Raw genomic sequence first — 17,898 nt, 5'->3', positions numbered from 1 at the left:
TAGATGAAGGCATAAAATTACAAACAGTTATCGACAGATTCAGTGAATGGGCAAAACTGTGGCAAATGGATTTCAATGTAGGCAAATGTGAGGTTATCGCCCTTTGGACCCAAGCAGGATAGAACAGGGCACTTTCTAAACAGTACAAAGCTAAAAACAGTGGATGTCCAAAGAGACCTCTGGGGGTCCAGATACAGAGATCGTTAAAATGTCATGAACAGGTACAGAAAATAATCAAAAAGGCTAATGGAATGCTGGCCTTTATATCTAGAGGACTCGAGTACAAGGGGGTAGAAGTTATGCTGCAGCTGTACAAAACCCTGGTTAGACCACACCTTAGGAAAGATATAAAAACAGAAAATGCTGGAAATCTCAGCAGGTCAGGCAGCATCTGTGGAGGGTAACTAAGAGCCAACCACAGATGCTGCCTGACCTGCTGAGATTGCCAGCATTTTCTGTTTTTATTTCAGATTCTAGCATCTGCAATATTTTGCTTTTGTAGTAGGAAAGATATATTGGTCTTCGAGAGTGAGCGTAGCTTTATCAGAATGATATCTGGACTTCAAGGGTTAAATTACGTGGAGTGATTACACAAATTAGGATTGTAGTCTCTGGAATTTAGAAAGTTAAGAGATGATCTGATCGAAGTTTTCAAGCTATTGAGGAGAACAGATAGGGTAAATAGAAACTATTTCCGCTGGTTGGGGATTCTAGGACTGGGGGCAGAGTCTAAAAATTAGAGCCAGACCTTTCAAGAGTGAAGTTTGGAAACACTTCTGCACAGAAAGGGTGGTAGAAGTTTGGAACTCTCTCCCGCAAACGGCAATTGATGCTGGGTCATTGTTAATTTTAAATCTGAGATTGATAGCTTTCTGTTAATCAAAAGGTATTAATGGATATGGGGCAAAGGCGGGTATATGGAGTTAGGTCGCAGATCAGCCATGATTGCATAGAATGGCGGAACAGGCTCGAGAGGCTGAATGGCCTCCTCCTGTTTCTATGTTCCTAATGTGGTTGACTCTTAATTATCCTCTGAAATGGCCTAGCAAGCCACTCAGTTGTACCAAACCGCTTCGACAAAGTCAACACTGTGGGAGTACCTTCACCACAATCTGCAACGGTTCAAGAAGGTGGCTCACCACCACCACCTCATGGGCAGCAATAAATGCTGGCCTTGCCAGTGACTCCCACATCCCATGAACAAATTCACTTTTAAAAATGCACGTTCTTCATTTATTTCATAGTGGTGGATAAGTCAAAACACCAAGATCCGTTATCCAGGAATCATGGATTCAAACCTTAGATGCCATTCCCATGCCACTGTGGTGCATTCCTGTGACACCCCCGAGGCTCAGTGATGCATTCCTGTGCCACCCCGGTAGATAAAAGGATGGACTCTCCCACGTATGGTCTTTTCAGTCAATGACCTGTGCTCAGTTCGCTATGATTTATGACAGTGGGTTACACAGTGACGCACTTGGTGGACGCAGAGGTGGGGGTCGAGGGTCGTGCCACCTAGCTCAGTTCATCAGAGTCCAGTGCTAAGGCTGTGCTCGGGCTCCATGCAGCGGCTGAGCTCCGGTCAGGAAGCCATGTAGTATCGCTCCATCGTGCTGACTATCTGACTGTCGCTCTCCAGTCTGTCCAGCACCCTCTGCATGGTGGCCTCATTAACCCCCGCACTGTAACCGTGCTGTACACAGCTCAGGATGTGAAGGAAAGGACAGCCCTTATCGACATCTACAGCAAACAGAAAAGGAATTAAGTACCAGGTCCATGCAGGGGCATTTGAGACAGCTTGACGGGTGAGGATGTGCAAGGGAGGTGAAGCGGGGAAGGGGGGGTGGTTGGGGGCGAGGGAGCGGGAGGGAGGGGGTGGTTGGGGGCGAGGGAGCGGGGGGGGGAGAATTGGGGGCGAGGGAGCGGGAGGGGGGGGATTGGGGACGAGGGGGGGAATTGGGGGCGAGGAAGGGGGCAGGGGAGAGTGAGTGTATGTGGAGGAGATGCCACGACTGGTACAACATTCTGAAATCTCAAACTGACTCATACAAAGAGGCTTCCCTCAAATAGCCCAGCTCCCTCACAATTACTGCAATTATATAGGGCCCTGGTGAGACTGCACCTGGAGTATTGTGTACAGTTTTGGTCTCCTTACGCAAGAAAGGATATACTTGCCATGGAAGGAGTTCAACGAAGGTTCACCAGACTGATTCCTGGGATGGGGGGGGAGGGGGGATTGTCCTATGAGAGAGATTGAGTAGACTAGACATATATTCTCTAGAGTTTAGAAGAATGACAGGTGATCTCATTGAAATATACAAAATTCTTACAGGGCTTGACAGGGTAGATGCAGGCAGGATGTTTCCACTGGCTTGGAAGTCTAGAACCAGAGGTCACAGTCTCAGGATAAGGGGTCGGCCATTTATGACTGAGATGAGGAGAAATTTCTTCACTCAGAGGATGGTGAATCTTTGGAATTCTCTATCTCAGTCTTTGAGTATATTCAAGACAGAGATCAATAGATTTTTGGACTCTGGGGAATCAATGCATATGGGGATAGTGCAGGGAAGTGGGGTTGAGGCCAAGATCAGATCAGCCATGATCTTATTAAATTGCAGAGCAGGTTCGAGGGAACGTAGGGCCTACTCCTGTTCCTAATTCTTATGTTGTTACGATGAATAATTTACCTGACGAAAACTATCGATCTGTGCGAGACTGACTGCCACCGACAACTATGCACAAACTGAATGAAAAGCATTGTGACTGACACCAGCTGATAAGAGATCTTTCGCCCCGCTCCCGTCCCACCCTGCCCGGGGGTACCCAACCCTACTCACCCCAGAGAAAGCTGATAAACAGAAAGACCCCTACCAAAAGCAGCAAGATTTGGAGAGGAAATCACTCACATTTTGGTCTCCTGGAATCATCTCGAATGACCCCCAGCGTCAGGCTGCGTAATTCCTTGTCCTCATCAGTCACCTGGAGAACATTCACCAACAGACAAATTCCATCAGTGCGTCAGTCGGTATATCTGGGATTCGATTCTCCTGCATGTTGGGCCACGTAGTGCCGATACTGGCAGTGAGGCAGGACTGGGATATTCCAGACACGAGGTACAGGCAGGTTGACAGATCAGGATTACCAGTGAACCTCAACCCTGCACCCAGAAACGATCCCGAGGTCATTGTTGGTAATTGGGTCGGTAGCTCAGCCGACTTTGCACATTGTGGTTTTCAAAAAGTCAATGCTGAGGAGCCACACAAACTGCTGCTAAATAGGGTTGACGGGGGTGGGAGGGAGGGCAGGCGGGGGCGGGGCGTGGAGGGCCGGCCGGGAGGGGGGAGGGCAGCCGGCGGGGCTGATCTGATCATGGACTCAGCTCCACTTCCCTGCCCTCTCCCCACAACCCTTTACCTCCCTCCTCGCTCAAAAATCTGTCTATCTCCACCTTAAATATATTCAATGACCCAGCCTCCACAGCTCTCTGGGGCAGAGAGTTCCATAGATTTACAACCCTCAGAAGAAATTCCTCCTCATCTCACTTTTAAATGGGCGGCCCCTTATTGTGAGACTATGTCCCCTAGTTTTAGTTTCCCTTATGAGTAAAAATATCCTCTCTGCATCCACCTTGTCGAGCCCCCTCATTATCTTATGTTTCTAGTAGCGTTGCTGTTTAAAGAGATTAACGCAATATTAAGGAAGAATATTAGCGTGGATGAGGTGGAATCTGTATGGGTAGAGCTGCGGAACACCAAATGGCAGAAAACGCTAGTGGGAGTTGTGTACAGACCACCAAACAGTCATAGTGAGGTTGGGGACAGCATCAAACAGGAAATTAGGGAAGTGTGCAATAAAGGTACAGCAGTTATCATGGGTGACTTTAATCTACATATAGATTGGGCTAACCAAACTGGTAGCAATACGGTGGAGGAAGATTTCCTGGAGTATATAAGGGATGGTTTTCTAGACCAATATGTCGAGGAACCAACTAGAGTGCTGGCCATCCTAGACTGGGTGTTGTGTAATGAAAGGATTAATTAGCAATCTTGTTGTGCGAGGCCCCTTGGGGAAGAGTGACCATAATATGGTAGAATTCTTCATTAAGATGGAGAGTGACACAGTTAATACAGAGACTAGTCCTGAACTTAAAGAAAGGTAACTTTGACGGTATGAGACATGAATTGGCTAGGATAGACTGGTGAATGATACTTAAAGGGTTGACGGTGGATAGGCAATGGCAGACAATTAAAGATCACATGGATGAACTTCAACAATTGTACATCCCTGTCTGGCGTAAAAATAAAACGGGGAAGGTGGCTCAACCGTGGCTAACAAGAGAAATTAGGGATAGTGTTAAATCCAAGGAAGAGGCATATAAATTGGCCAAAAAAAGCAGCAAATCTGAGGACTGGGAGAAATACAGAATTCAGCAGCGAAGGACAAAGGGTTTAATTAGAAGGGGGAAATTAGAATGAGAGTAAGTTTGCAGGGAACATAAAAACTGACTGCAAAAGCTTCTACAGATACAAGAGAAAAGGATTAGTGAAGACAAATGTAGGTCCCTTACAGTCAGAATCAGGTGAAGTCATAATGGGGAACAAAGAAATGGCAAACCAATTGAACAAATACTTTGTGCCTTCCTTAGTGAAGACAGAACTAAATAACCTTCCGGAAATACTAGGGGAATGAGGGTCTAGTGAGAAGGAGGAACTAAAGGAAATCCTTATTAGTCAGCAAATTGTGTTCGGGAAATTGATGGGATTGAAGGCCGATAAATCCCCAGGGCCTGATAGTCTGCATCCCAGAGGACTTAAGGAAGTGGCCCTAGAAATAGAGAATGTATTGGTGATCATTTTCCAACATTCTATAGACTCTGGATTAGTTCCTATGGACTGGAGGGTAGCTAATGTAACCCCACTTTTTAAAAAAGGAGGGAGAGAAAACGGAATTATAGAGCAGTCAGCCTGACATTGGTGGTGGGAAAATGTTGGAATCAATTATTAAAGATGTAATAGCAGCGCATTTGGAAAGCAGTGACAGGATTGGTCCAAGTCAGCATGGATTTATGAAAGGGAAATCACGCTTGACAAATCTAGAATTTTTTGGGATGTAACTAGTAGAGTGGACAAGGGGGAGCCAGTGGATGTAGTGTATTTAGACTTTCAAAAGGTTTTTGACAAGGTCCCACATAAGAGATTAGAGTACAAAATTAAAGCACATGGTATTGGGGGTAATGTACTGGCGTGGATAGAGAACTGGTTGGCAGACAGGAAGCAGAGAGTAGGAATAAACGGGTCCTTTTTAGAATGGCAGGCAGTGACTAGTGGGGTACCGCAAGGTTCAGTGCTGGGACCCCAGCTATTTACAATATACATTAATGATTTAGATGAAGGAATTGAATGTACTATCTCCAAGTTTGCAGATGACACTAAGCTGGGTGAGCTGTGAGGAGGATGCTAAGAGGCTGCAGGGTGACTTGGACAGGTTAGGTGAGTGGGCAAATACATGGCAAATGCGGTATAATGTGGATAAATGTGAGGTTATCCACCTTGGTGGTAAAAACAGGAGGGCTGATTATTATCTGAATGGTGACAGATTGGTAAAGGGGGAGGTGCAACAAGACCTAGGTATCATGGTACATCAGTCATTGAAGGTTGGCATACAGGTGCAGCAGGCAGTGAAGAAGGCAAATGGCATGTTGGCCTTCATAGCGAGAGGATTCAAGTATAGGAGCAGGGAGGTTTTACTACAGTTGTACAGGGCCTTGGTAAGGCCACACCTTGAACATTGTGTACAGTTTGGTCTCCTAATCTGAGGAAGGACATTCTTGCTATTGAGGGAGTGCAGCGAAGGTTCACCAGACTGATTCCCGGGATGACAGGACTGACATATGAAGAAAGACTGGATCGACTAGGCTTGTATTCAATGGAATTTAGAAGAATGAGAGGAGATCTCATCGAAACACGTAAAATTCTGACGGGATTGGACAGGTTAGATGCAGGAAGAACGTTCCCGATGTTAGGGAAGTCCAGAACCAGGGGTCACAGTCTAAGGATAAGGGGTAAGCCATTTAGGACCGAGATGAGGAGAAACGTCTTCACTCAGAGAATTGTGAACCTGTGGAATTCTCTACCACAGAAAGTTGTTGAGGCCAGTTTGTTAGATATATTCAAAAGGGAGTTAGATGTGGCCCTTATGGCTAAAGGGATCAAGGGATATGGAGAGAAAGCAGGAATAGGGTACTGAAGTTGCACGATCAGCCATGATCATATTGAATAGTGGTGCAGACTTGTAAGGCCGAATAGCCTACTCCTGCACCTATTTTCGATGTTTCGATAGGATCACCTCATTCTTCTGAACTCCAATGAGTATAGGCCCAACTTACTCAATCTATCTTCATAAGTCAACCCCCTCATCTCCGGAATCAACCTAGTGAACCTTCTCTGAACAGCCTCCAATGCAAGTATATCCTTCCTTAAATACGGAGATCAAAACTGTACTCTAGGTGTGGTCTCACTAATACCCTGTACAGTTGTAGCAGGACTTCTGTGCTTTTATTCTCTATCCCCCTTTGCAATAAAGGCCAACATTCCATTTGCCTTCCTGATTACTTGCTGTACCTGCATACTAACTTTGTGTTTCATACACAAGGATCCCAGGTTCCTCTGTACTGCAACACTTTACAATTTTTCTCCATTTAAATTACAATTTGCTTTTCTACTTCTTCTGCCAAAGTGAATAAGCTCACATTTTCCTACATTATACTCCATCTGCCAAATTTTTGCCCACTCACTTAGCCTGTCTATATCCCTCTGCAGATTTTTTGTGTCCTCCTCATAATTTGCTTTCCCACCCATCTTTGTATGATCAGCAAAGTTGGCTACATTACACTCAGTCCCTTCATCTAAGTCATTTAGATTGTAAATAGTTGAGGACCCAGCACCAATTCCTGCGGCACCCCACCAGTTACTGCTTGCCGAGAGAGCGAGAGGGAGAGAGGGATCAGACCCCAGGCCTGCTGCTTACCAGATACAGCTCTTTGGGTCCAGCTACTTTTTGGAAGACGACTCCCTCCTCCTGCAGAGCGCCGACAGCAACCTGAAATCCCTCGTGGATCTGCCTCGATGCACAGGCCGAGGTCAAGGGTTCCTGACACACAAACCCGTCCGGGAACATCGTTTACACACGCAACATGATTGCTGCATGATGGGTTTATACCGCGCTGCGCCTTGTGCTCTCCGCACCTCCCTCACCACCAATCCACCCACCCTGAGCCCCGACCGCCCCCCCCTCCCACAACCCATCCCACCCTCCCTCCCCCTCGAACCAGCCAGCGCATCCCATCCCTCTCACCCCCGGCGACCCCCACCCATCCCCATGACCCCCCTCATCCCATCCCAACCCCCAGTGACCCCCACCAATCCTCGTGACCCCCTCTCACCCCCCCCATCCCCCCTCGCCCCTACCCATCCCCCGCGACCCCCCTCGCCCCCATCAATCGACTCCTCACTCCACCTTCCCCCACCCCCCATGGATGTCACCCACCTGCGAGGGTTGGGGTGGGTGTTGTACACACGGGCTCACTGGGTCTTGCTGGGCAATGAAGGCCAGCGAGTTGATGGTCTCCAGCTCCTGCTGGTAGAAGTTCTTCACTCCATTCTGATTCAGAAACTGTTTGATCTTCCTCTGCAGCGACAGTATGCGCACTCGCTGGTCACTGAGGGCGAGGAGAGAGACCGAGGCAGAGGAAGGTGATTGGAGGCAGACAACTGGATACAATAAATGGTGCAATAAGTGATTCACAAACCCACACCACTCCCCTTGGTACCTGCTTCCCAAGTGCTTCTATTCCTTCCCACTCCCGCACTCTCATCCTCCCTCATCTTCTGCCTTCTCCTCTGCCCCTCCCTCCTCTTCCACTCCTGCCTCTCCCGCTTTTCCGTCCCCCCTCACTCTACCCCACTTCCTCCGTGTCGGTTCTTACTTTGGTTCAGTGGAATCCGTTGTTAGTTGAAATGTTTGATCGTAGAAGGTTCGGTAAAGGTGAGGGAGCTGCAGCATCCGGGAGATCTGTGCAGTGAAAACAGGATCGGCCACCTTAGCTACAGGTGAACAAAAACATTAAACAAGGCTGGAATCCCACTGAAGCCGCCGCAGCCACCCCCCCCCTCCCTCCCTCTCACACAGCCCCCTCACACACACACAGAGCCCCGCCCCCCCCAACATACACACACACACACAGGGCCCCCTCCCGCCCGCGCGCCTCTCTCCAACACACACACACAGAGCCCCCTCCCGCCCGCGCGGCCCCCCCCCCAACACACACACACACACAGACACAGAGCCCCCTCCCCCCCCCCCCCCCCCACACACACACACACACACAGAGCCCCCCCCCCCCCCCCCTCCCCAGTCAATGGACTCACTCACAAAGGCTGGTGCAGCTGATTTCCCTCTGATCCCTGTAGTCTCGGAGCCAGCCCCGGACCTGGACGGTGTCGCCGAGCTCGAGCTGGGAGGTGTGCTGCTCCAGCATCGTGATCCTACTCAGCTGCTCCTGGAGGTTGAGGCCAATGGTAGGTGAGGCTACTGCAGGAGAAAAGCAGAGCTCAGGATGATTTGGTGAAGCTGGGCTCGAGCGGGCGATTCTGTGCACGGCCTGTATCACCAGCCACAGAGCAGCTTGCTAACCATGCAGGACAGACGGTGAGGGAGAATCAGACAGAACTCAGTGAATTATGATGCCAGTTACTAGTCAATGTCAGCCGTGGCTTAGTGGGTAGCACTCTCACCTCGGAGTCAGAAGGTCGCGAGTTCAAGTCCCACTCCAGTGACTTGAGCATAAAAATCTAGGCTGACACTCCAGTGCAGTGCTGAGGCAAGGGGAATGGAGTATAAAAGAAGGAAAGTCCAGCTATAACTGTACAGGGTATTGGTGAGACCATCCCTGGAGAACGGCGTACAGTTTTGGTCTCCTTATTTAAGGAGGGATATATGCTATGTATGTAAACTTTACCAGTGTGTAAGACTTGCCACCAGGGGTCACCTGTACACCCCAGGCAAGCAGGTATAAAAGGCAACCTACCATGCTGCTTCCTCACTCTGGAGTTACATTAAAGAGACAAAGATCACAACAGTTTGAGCTTACAGCATACAGTCTTGTGGAGTTATTCTGAACATAACAATATACTTGCATTGGAGGCAGTTCAGAGAAGGTTCACTGGGTTGATTCCTGAGATGAGGGGGTTGTCTTATGAAGGTTAGGCCTATACTCATTGGAATTTAGAAGAATGAGAGATGATCTTATTGAAACATGTAAGATACTGAGGGGGCTCAACAAGGTAGATGCAGAGAGGATGTTTCCCCTCATGGGGGAATCTAGAACTAGACGGCATAATCTCAAAATAAAGGGCTGCCCGTTTAGAATGGAGGTAAGGAGGAATTTCTTCTCAGAGGGTTGTAAATCTGTGGAATTCTCTGCCAGAGCTGTGGAGGCTGGGTCATTGAATATATTTAAGGTGGAGATAGAAAGATTTTTTAACGATAAGGGAGTGAAGGGTTATGGGAAGTGGAGCTGAGTCCATGATCAGATCAGCCATGATCGTATTGAATGGCGGAGCAGGCACGGCCTACTCCTGCTCCTATTTCTTATGTTCTTATGAACGCTGCACTGTCGGAGGTGCTGTCTTTCGGATGAGACGTTAAACCGAGGCCCCGTCTGCTCTCTCAAGGAGACGAAAAAGATCCCACGGCACTATTTTGAAGAGCAGGGGGTTCTCCCTGCGGTCCTGGCCAATATTTATCTCTCAATCAACGTAGCAAAAAAACAGATTATCTGGTAATTATCACATTGTTGTTTGTAGCATGTCTCCTCCCCTGATGTCACCATACTGATGGCCCCTCAAAGTCACGCACCATCCCGACTTGGATATTTATCGTAGAATCATAGAATAGTACAGCACAGAAGGTGACCATTTGGCCCATCGTATCTGCATTTTTCCAAGAGCAATCCAGTTAATCCCACTCTCTCACTCTTTCCTCATATCCCTGTAATTTTTTCTCCTTCAATTATTTATCCAATTCCCTTTTGAAATCTACTATTGAATCTATATCCACCCCCCTATCAGGCAGCGCATTCCAAATCCTAACCACTCGCCTTTCCTTCATTGTCACTGGGTCAAAATCCTGGAACTCCCTCCCTAACAGCACATAGACACATAGAAAATAGGTGCAGGACTAGGCCATTTGGCCCTTCGAGCCTGCACCACCATTCAATAAGATCATGGCTGATCATTCACCTCAGTACCCCTTTCCTGCTTTCTCTCCAATACCCCTTCATCCCTCTAGCCGTAAGGGCCATATCTAACTTCCTCGTGAATATATCCAATGAACTGGCATCAACAACTCTCTGCGGCAGGAAATTCTACAGGTTAACAACTCTCTGAGTGAAGAGGTTACTCCTCATCTCAGTCCTAAATGGCCTACCCCTTATCCTAAGACTGTGTCACCTGGTTCTGGACTTCCCCAACATCGGGAACATTCTACCCGCATCTAACCTGTCCCGTCCCGTCAGAATCTTGTATGTTTCTATGAGATCCCCTCTCATCCTTCTAAACTCCAATGTATAAAGGCCCAGTTGATCCAGTCTCTCCTCATATGTCAGTCCTGTCATCCCAGGAATCAGTCTGGTGAACCTTTGCTGCACTCCCTCAATAGCAAGAACGTCCTTCCTCAGATTAGGAGACCAAAACTGAACACAATATTCCAGGTGAGGCCTCACCAAGGCCCTGTACAACTGCAGTAAGACCTCCCTGCTCCTATACTCGAATTCCCTAGCTATGAAGGCCAACATGCCATTTGCCTTTTCACCGCCTGCTGTACCTGTATACCAACTTTCAATGACTGATGAACCATGACACCCAGGTCTCGTTGCACTTCCCCTTTTCCTAATCTGCCGCCATTCAGATAATATTCTGTCTTCGCGTTTTAGCCCCCAAAATGGATAACCTCACATTTATCCACATTATACTGCATCTGCCATGCAGTTGCTCACTCACTTAACCTGTCCAAGTTACCCTGCAGCCTCCTAGCGTTCCCCTCACAGCTCACACCGCCACCCAGCTTAGTGTCATCTGCAAACTTGGAGATATTACACTCAATTCCTTCATCCAAATCATTGATGTATATTGTTAATAGCTGGGGTCCCAGCACTTAGCCCTGCAGCACCCCACTAGTCACTGCCTGCCATTCTGAAAAGGACCCGTTTATCCCGATTCTCTGCTTCCTGTCTGCCAACCAGTTCTCTATCGATGTCAGTACATTACCCCCAATACCATGTGCTTTGATTTTGCACACCAATCTCTTGTGTGGGACCTTGTCAAAAGTATTTTGAAAGTCCAAATACACTGCATCCACTGGTTCTCCCTTGTCCACTCTATTAGTTACATCCTCAAAGATTTCCAGAAGATTTGTCAAGCAGGATTTCCCTTTCATAAATCCATGCTGACTTGGCCGATCCTGTCGCTGCTTTCCAAATGCGCTGCTATGGCCACTTCTAGGGCCACTTCCTTAAGTACTCTGGGATGCAGACTATCAGGCCCCAGGGATTTATTGGCCTTCAATCCCATCAATTTCGCTAACACAATTTCCCACCTAATAAGGATATCCTTCAGTTCCTCCTTCTCACTAGACCCTCGGTCCCCTCGTACTTCCGGAAGGTTATTTGTGTCTTCCTTCGTGAAGACAGAACCAAAGTATTTGTTCAATTGGTCTGCCATTTCTTTGTTCCCTATGATAAATTCACCTGAATCCGACGTTTGTCTTCACTAATCTTTTTCTCTTCACATATCTATAGAAGCTTTTGCAGTCAGTTTTTATGTTCCTGGCAAGCTTCTTCTCCTACTCTACTTCCCCCCTCTTAATTAAACCCTTTGTCCTCCTCTGCTGGATTCTAAATTTCTCCCAGTCCTCAGGTTTGTTGCTTTTTCTGGCCAATTTATATGCCCCTTCCTTGGATTTAACACTATCCTTAATGTCCCTTGTTGGCCACGGTTGAGCCACCTTCACCGTTTTATTTTTATTCCAGACAGAGATGTACAATTGCTGAAGTTCATCCATGAGATCTTTAAATGTTTGCCATTGCCTATCCACCGTCAACCCTTTAAGTATCATTTGCCAGTCTAGTCTAGCCAATTCACACCTCAAACCATCGAAGTTACCTTTCCTTAAGTTCAGGACCCGAGTTTCTGAATTAACTGTGTCACTCTCCATCTTAATAAAGAATTCTACCATGTTATGGTCACTCTTCTCCAAGGGGCCTCGCACAACAAGATTGCTAATTAGTCCTTTCTCATTACACATCACCCAGTCTAGGATGGCCAGCTTCCTAGTTGGTTCCTCGACATATTGGCCTAGAAAACCATCCCTAATACAATCCAGGAAATCCTGCTCCACTGCATTGCTACCAGTTTGGTTAGCCCAATCAATATGTAGATTAAAGTCACCCATGATAACTGCTGTACCTTTATTGCATGCATCCCTAATTTCTTGTTTGATGCTGTTCCCAACCTGACTACTACTGTTTGGTGGTCTGCACACAACCGTTTTCAGCCCCTTGGTATTCCGTAGCTCCACCCATTCCGATTCCACATCATCCAAGCTAATGTCCTTTCTTACTATTGCATTAATTTCCTCTTTAACCAGCAATGCCACCCCGCCTCCTTTTCCTTTCTGTCTATCCTTCCTAAATGTTGAATACTCCTGGATGTTAAGTTCCCAGCCTTGGGAGCACTGTGGGAGCACCTTCACCACACGGACTGCAGCGGTTCAAGGTGGCGGCTCACCACCATCTTCTCAAGGGCAATAAATGCTGGCCTTGCCAGTGACGCCCAGCTCCCGTGAATGAATAAATAAGACAAGGTACCTGGTTTTGGACCTTCCATCGGTCTCCGTTTCTTCCACAACACACAGCTGATCACTCCAGTCCCATCGTCCACTGCAAAGCAGATTCAGCCAATGAGTGGGCAGGAATGGGGGGGCGGGGACAAAATAATTCAAAGCAACACTGTCAGCACGATGCCAGCCCTTTAATGAGTACATTTACAATCATTTCCTGAACCCTACACGGCCCCGACGGGAGCTGCACCCGCTCAGTGACAAGGCAGCCCCCCATGCCCCCCCAATTAACGAGACCACCCCAGGGTGTCGGCTCGATCCTTCAACTCGCAGCGATATAAGCGGCAAACTCCTGGGAAACTTGGACATTCATTTTCAGGTGGAAACACGGGAAGGTGGGAATTCAGAGAGCAGCAGTTCCCGATAGCCGTGGGCGTGTCCCAGTCACTGCCCTGCCACACCCCCCCCCCCTCCAGCGGGCGTGTCCCCGTCACTACCCGCCCACCTCGGCGGGCGCCCCCATCACTGCCCGCCCCACAGCGGGCGTGTCCCAGTCACTGCCCGCTCCCCTCGGAAGGCACCCCCATCACTGCCCGCTCCACAGCAGGCGTGTCCCCGTCACTGCCCGCACCCCTCGGCGGGCACCCCCATCACTGCCCGCCCCACAGCAGGCGTATCCCCGTCACTGCCCGCCCCCCTCGGCGGGCACCCCCATCACTGCCCGCCCCACAGCAGGCACGTTCCAGACAGTGCCCGCCCCACAACCTGTCCAGCAGGACACTTGTGCTCCGGGACCGCCGAGGATGCAAAGGACAGAATGTAGAAGTAAACACACAAACTGTCCGGAAACTCTTACCTCCGAAACTGAACAGCTTCTCTCTCTCGCGCTTTTGCACTATTGTCCCCAAGATATCCACCTTGCTGATGGGATGGGTCTTATAGAAGAACACTCCTGTGCAAACAAGGGAAATCCAGACTGTAAATGGCTGCTTTAATCTGCAAACACTTCCAGAACTTCAAATACTGGCTGGGGCTTCAGCTAAACTCAGACAGGATCCGACCAAAGCATCAACTAATGAAAGAGGGCCAGCACAGAATTGCTAAAGGCAAATCGTGTTTGACTAACTTCATCGAGTTTTTTGAAGTAGTAATGGGGAGAGTTGAGTTGATGGGCAGTGTGCTTCATGTTGTGTATATGAACTTCCAAAAGGTGTTTGGTAAAGTACCACATAATAGATTTGTTAACAAAATTAAAGCCCATTGGATGGAAGGGGCAGTGGCTGCATGGATACAAAATTGGCTGCAGGACAGAAAGCAGAGCATAGAGGTGGTGAACGGTTCTTTTTCAGACTGGCGGGGGGGGCAAGTATACAGTGGTGTTCCCCAGGGGTCAGTATTAGGACCACTGCACTTTTGATGTATATTAATGAACTGGGCTTGGGTATAGGGGGCATAATTTTAAAATTTGCAGATGACACCAAACTGGGAAATGTAGTAAATAATGAGAAGGATAATTACAATCTTTAGGAGGACACAGACAGGCTGATGAAATGGGCAGACACAGGGCAGGTGAAATGCAATGCAGATAAGTGTGAAGTGATACATTTGGGTTGGAAGAATGCGAGGCAATATGAATTAAATGGCACAATTTAAAAGGGGGTGCAGGAGCAGAGACACCTGGGGGGGGGAGGGTGTATGTACACAAATCTTTGAAGGCAGCAGGACCAGTTGAGAAGGTTGTTAAAAATATGGGATCCTTGGCTTTATTAATAGAGGCACAGTGTACACAAGCAGGAAGTTAAGTGAAACTTTTATAAAACAATAGTTAGGACTCAAGCTGGCGTATTGTATTCAATTCTGGGCATTGCACTTTAGGAAGGATGTCAAGGCCTTGAAAAGGTACCAGGGATGAGGGATTACAGTTATGTGGAGAGATGGAGAAGTTGGGATTGTTCTCCTTGGAACAGAGAAGGTTATGGGGAGATTTGCCAAGAGGTGTTCAAAATCATGAACGGTTTGAAGAGGAGTAAATAAGGAGAAACTGTTTCCAGTGGCAGAAGGGTCAGTGACAGGAGGACACAGATTTAAGGTGATTGGCAAAAGAACCAGAAGCTACATGGAGTAAACATTTTTTTATGCAGCGAGTTGTTGAGATTTGGAACGCACTGCCTGAAAGGGCAGTGGAAGCAGATTCAGTAGTAACTTTCAAAAGGGAATTGGATAAATACTTGCAGGGAAAACATTTTCAGGGCTTTTCTTGGAAAGAGCAGGAAGGAGTGGGACTGATTGGGACGCTCTACCAAAGAGCCGGCTCAGACACGATGGGCCGAATGGGCTCCTGCGCTGTAGCAACGTATGATTCATTCAGGTGGGATCACAAAAGGCGCCATATAGGTGCAAGTTTTTCCTTTCAATCAGATGGGATCAAAACAAACTGAGACAAGTCAAGTAGTCAGAGTCGGAATAAAAACAATCAGAGAGGAGTCGAAACAATCGAAGACAGCATTGAAGATCACACAATCTGCAAACATCCCATTCATGATGGTGCTGCACAGTATCAGACCTCCACCACCAGAGGGCCCATTTCAGTCAGTGATCTGAGCAAGAGGCCGGGAACAGTTTCAACCAAAAATACTTTACTCTGTATCTAACCCGTGCTGTACCTGCCCTGGGAGTGTTTGATGGGGCAGTGTAGAGGGAGCTTTAGTCTGTATTTAACTTGTGCTGTATTTGAGCTGGGTGTACTATTTATTGATATGAATAGTTGACGCAGTGTCCCACCTGGAACATGCTGAGAGTTGTCGAGTTGCAGGATGTCCTTGATGTAGAGTTTGGCAAACACCCCATGTAGCGGGTCCAGGCCCCACAGCATGGAGGGCACCGTGTCCTCTGCACCGTCACCGTCACTCGGCATCGCCGCCGGGCCATCAATGGGTTGTTGGGAATCCGTGTGTCCGGCACCGCCTGCAGTTCACTAATGGGAACATCCGCTGCTGCTCCCTGCAAAACCAGCCCATCACTGACCCTCGCTCATTCCCGCAACCCTCGCTGCTCCGGGCCCCCGCGGCATCGGCTTCCATAGAGGACCCCACCCCCACCCACACACACACACACACACACATCTCCCTCCCCACCCCCACCCGGCATCGTCTTACACACACCTCCCCCAACCCGGCATCGTCTTACACACAGAATCCCCCGGACCCGCTCCGCCGCTCTCCCCAAGCCCCTGGCTGGCTGGCTCGCTCGCTCGCTCGCTCTCTCTCTCTCTCTCTCCCTCCCCCGAGTCCTGAGGCCAACTCACCAAACCACCGCGCCGGAAGCGAAAGCTTGGCGCCTATTCGCATAATCTACATATTGATGTGGTAGGCGGGGCCGGGCCGCGGTGACGTTACCAGGGGCGGCGCCCAGAGTACAACAACATCTGGCCAACTGTGACGCAAGCCATAGCCCTGACCCATGAACTGTCTCCCCACAGACTCTCCCTGACCCATGAACTGTGTCTGTCTCCCCACAGACGCTCCCTGACCCATGAACTCTGTCTCCCCACAAACGCTCCCTGACCCATGAACTGTGTCTGTCTCCCCACAGACGCTCCCTGACCCATGAACTCTGTCTCCCCACAGACGCTCCCTGACCCATGAACTCTGTCTGTCTCCCCACAGACGCTCCCTGATCCATGAACTCTATCTGTCTCCCCACAGACGCTCCCTAACCCATGAACTGTGTGTCTCCCCACAGATGCTCCCTGACCCATGAACTCTGTCTCCCCACAGACATTCCTTGACCCATGAACTCTGTCTGTCCCCATAAACGCTCCCTGAATCACTGGCTGTCTCCAGCATTCTCGGGTTTTATTTCATATTTCCAGCATCCGCAGTATTTTGCTTTTGAACAACAACTGGCCTCAAACACCAGACCCTCCTCAGGACCCTCACTGTAGCAATGATCAAACCGACATTGACAACGAGCTGATCCAGGCATCAGGACAGAGTCAGCGGGACTGCCTGGCTTTGTTTTGCAATGCCCCTCTTTACAAAGCCAAGGACCCCTGCCACTGCCCCACTGTGACTCTGTCCCCCGCCACCCAGCCACTGTGACTCTCCCCCACGGGTCCTTGGTTCTCGCTCCCTTCGCAATAGGGACAGTTACATCATCAACAGCACATGGAGGCTGGGTACCTGGAATAAAATGCTGCAAATACTCAGCGGGTTAGATAGCATCTGTGGACAGAGAAACAGAGTTAACGGTTTAAGTCAATGACCCTTCGTCAGAACTGGAAAAAAATTATAATGACCAGATAATCTGTTTTTGTTGTGCTGATTGGGGGATAAATATTGGCCAGTCAGTTTAACCTCGGTAGTGGGGAAGCTTTTAGAAACAGTGATAATGAACAAAATGAAGAGTCACATGGATAGGGGTGGATTAATTAAGAAAAGCCAGCAAGGATTCGTTAAAGGTAAATCGTGTTTAATCAACTTGCATTAGAAAAATTGCCACATAATAGGCTTGCCAGCAAAGTTGAAGCCCATGGAAGAAAAGGGACAGTGGCATCATGGATAAGAAATTGACTAATGCCAGGAGAGAGTAGTGGTGAATGGTTGTTTTTCAGACTGGAGGAAGGTGGTTTTCCCCAAGGATCGGTACTGTGACCACTGCTTTTCATGATATATATTGACTTGGATGTGGGTGTAGAGGGCACAATTTCAAAATTTGCAGATGACACAAAACTTGGAAGTATAGTGAACAGTGAGGAGGATAGTGATAGACTTCAGGAAGACATAGACAGGCTGGTGGAATGGGCGGACACGTGACAGATGAAATTTAATGCAGAAAAGTGTGAAGTGATACATTTTAGTAGAAAGAATGAGAGGAAATATAAACTAAAGGGTATAATCCTAAAGGGGGTGCATGAACAGAGAGACCTGGGGGTATATGTGCACAAATCATTGAAGGTGGCAGGGCAGGTTGAGAAAGCAGTTAAAAAAGCATAAGGGATCCTGG

The 17,898-nt window shown here is 48.4% G+C and overlaps 1 protein-coding gene across 5 annotated transcripts; it reads right to left on the bottom strand.

Moving 5' to 3' along the window:
- Positions 1-1,210: 1,210 nt before the first annotated feature.
- On the bottom strand, positions 1,211-16,284 carry stn1 (STN1 subunit of CST complex). 5 transcript variants are annotated; one of them, XM_070876368.1, is made up of 9 exons: positions 16,199-16,284; positions 13,751-13,846; positions 12,923-12,994; positions 8,431-8,589; positions 7,985-8,102; positions 7,546-7,717; positions 7,027-7,149; positions 2,907-2,979; positions 1,211-1,740 (listed from the first exon to the last, which is right to left on the bottom strand). In XM_070876368.1, exons 1-9 carry the CDS (start codon positions 16,239-16,241, stop codon positions 1,583-1,585), a joined length of 1,014 nt encoding a protein of 337 aa, XP_070732469.1. In that variant the 5' UTR covers positions 16,242-16,284; the 3' UTR covers positions 1,211-1,582. The 5 variants fall into 5 exon arrangements, with proteins under 5 accessions (XP_070732469.1, XP_070732468.1, XP_070732467.1 ...); XM_070876367.1 differs by lacking the exon at positions 16,199-16,284 and adding an exon at positions 15,676-15,990 and having other exon boundaries at positions 8,431-8,586; XM_070876366.1 differs by lacking the exon at positions 16,199-16,284 and adding an exon at positions 15,676-15,988.
- Positions 16,285-17,898: the final 1,614 nt, after the last annotated feature.

Source organism: Pristiophorus japonicus, chromosome 3 (assembly GCF_044704955.1).
Source record: "Pristiophorus japonicus isolate sPriJap1 chromosome 3, sPriJap1.hap1, whole genome shotgun sequence".
In the NCBI taxonomy this organism is placed as follows: domain Eukaryota; kingdom Metazoa; phylum Chordata; class Chondrichthyes; family Pristiophoridae; genus Pristiophorus; species Pristiophorus japonicus.
Note: the sequence above shows the minus strand (reverse complement) of the source record. Positions and strands in the feature narration are given on the sequence as shown.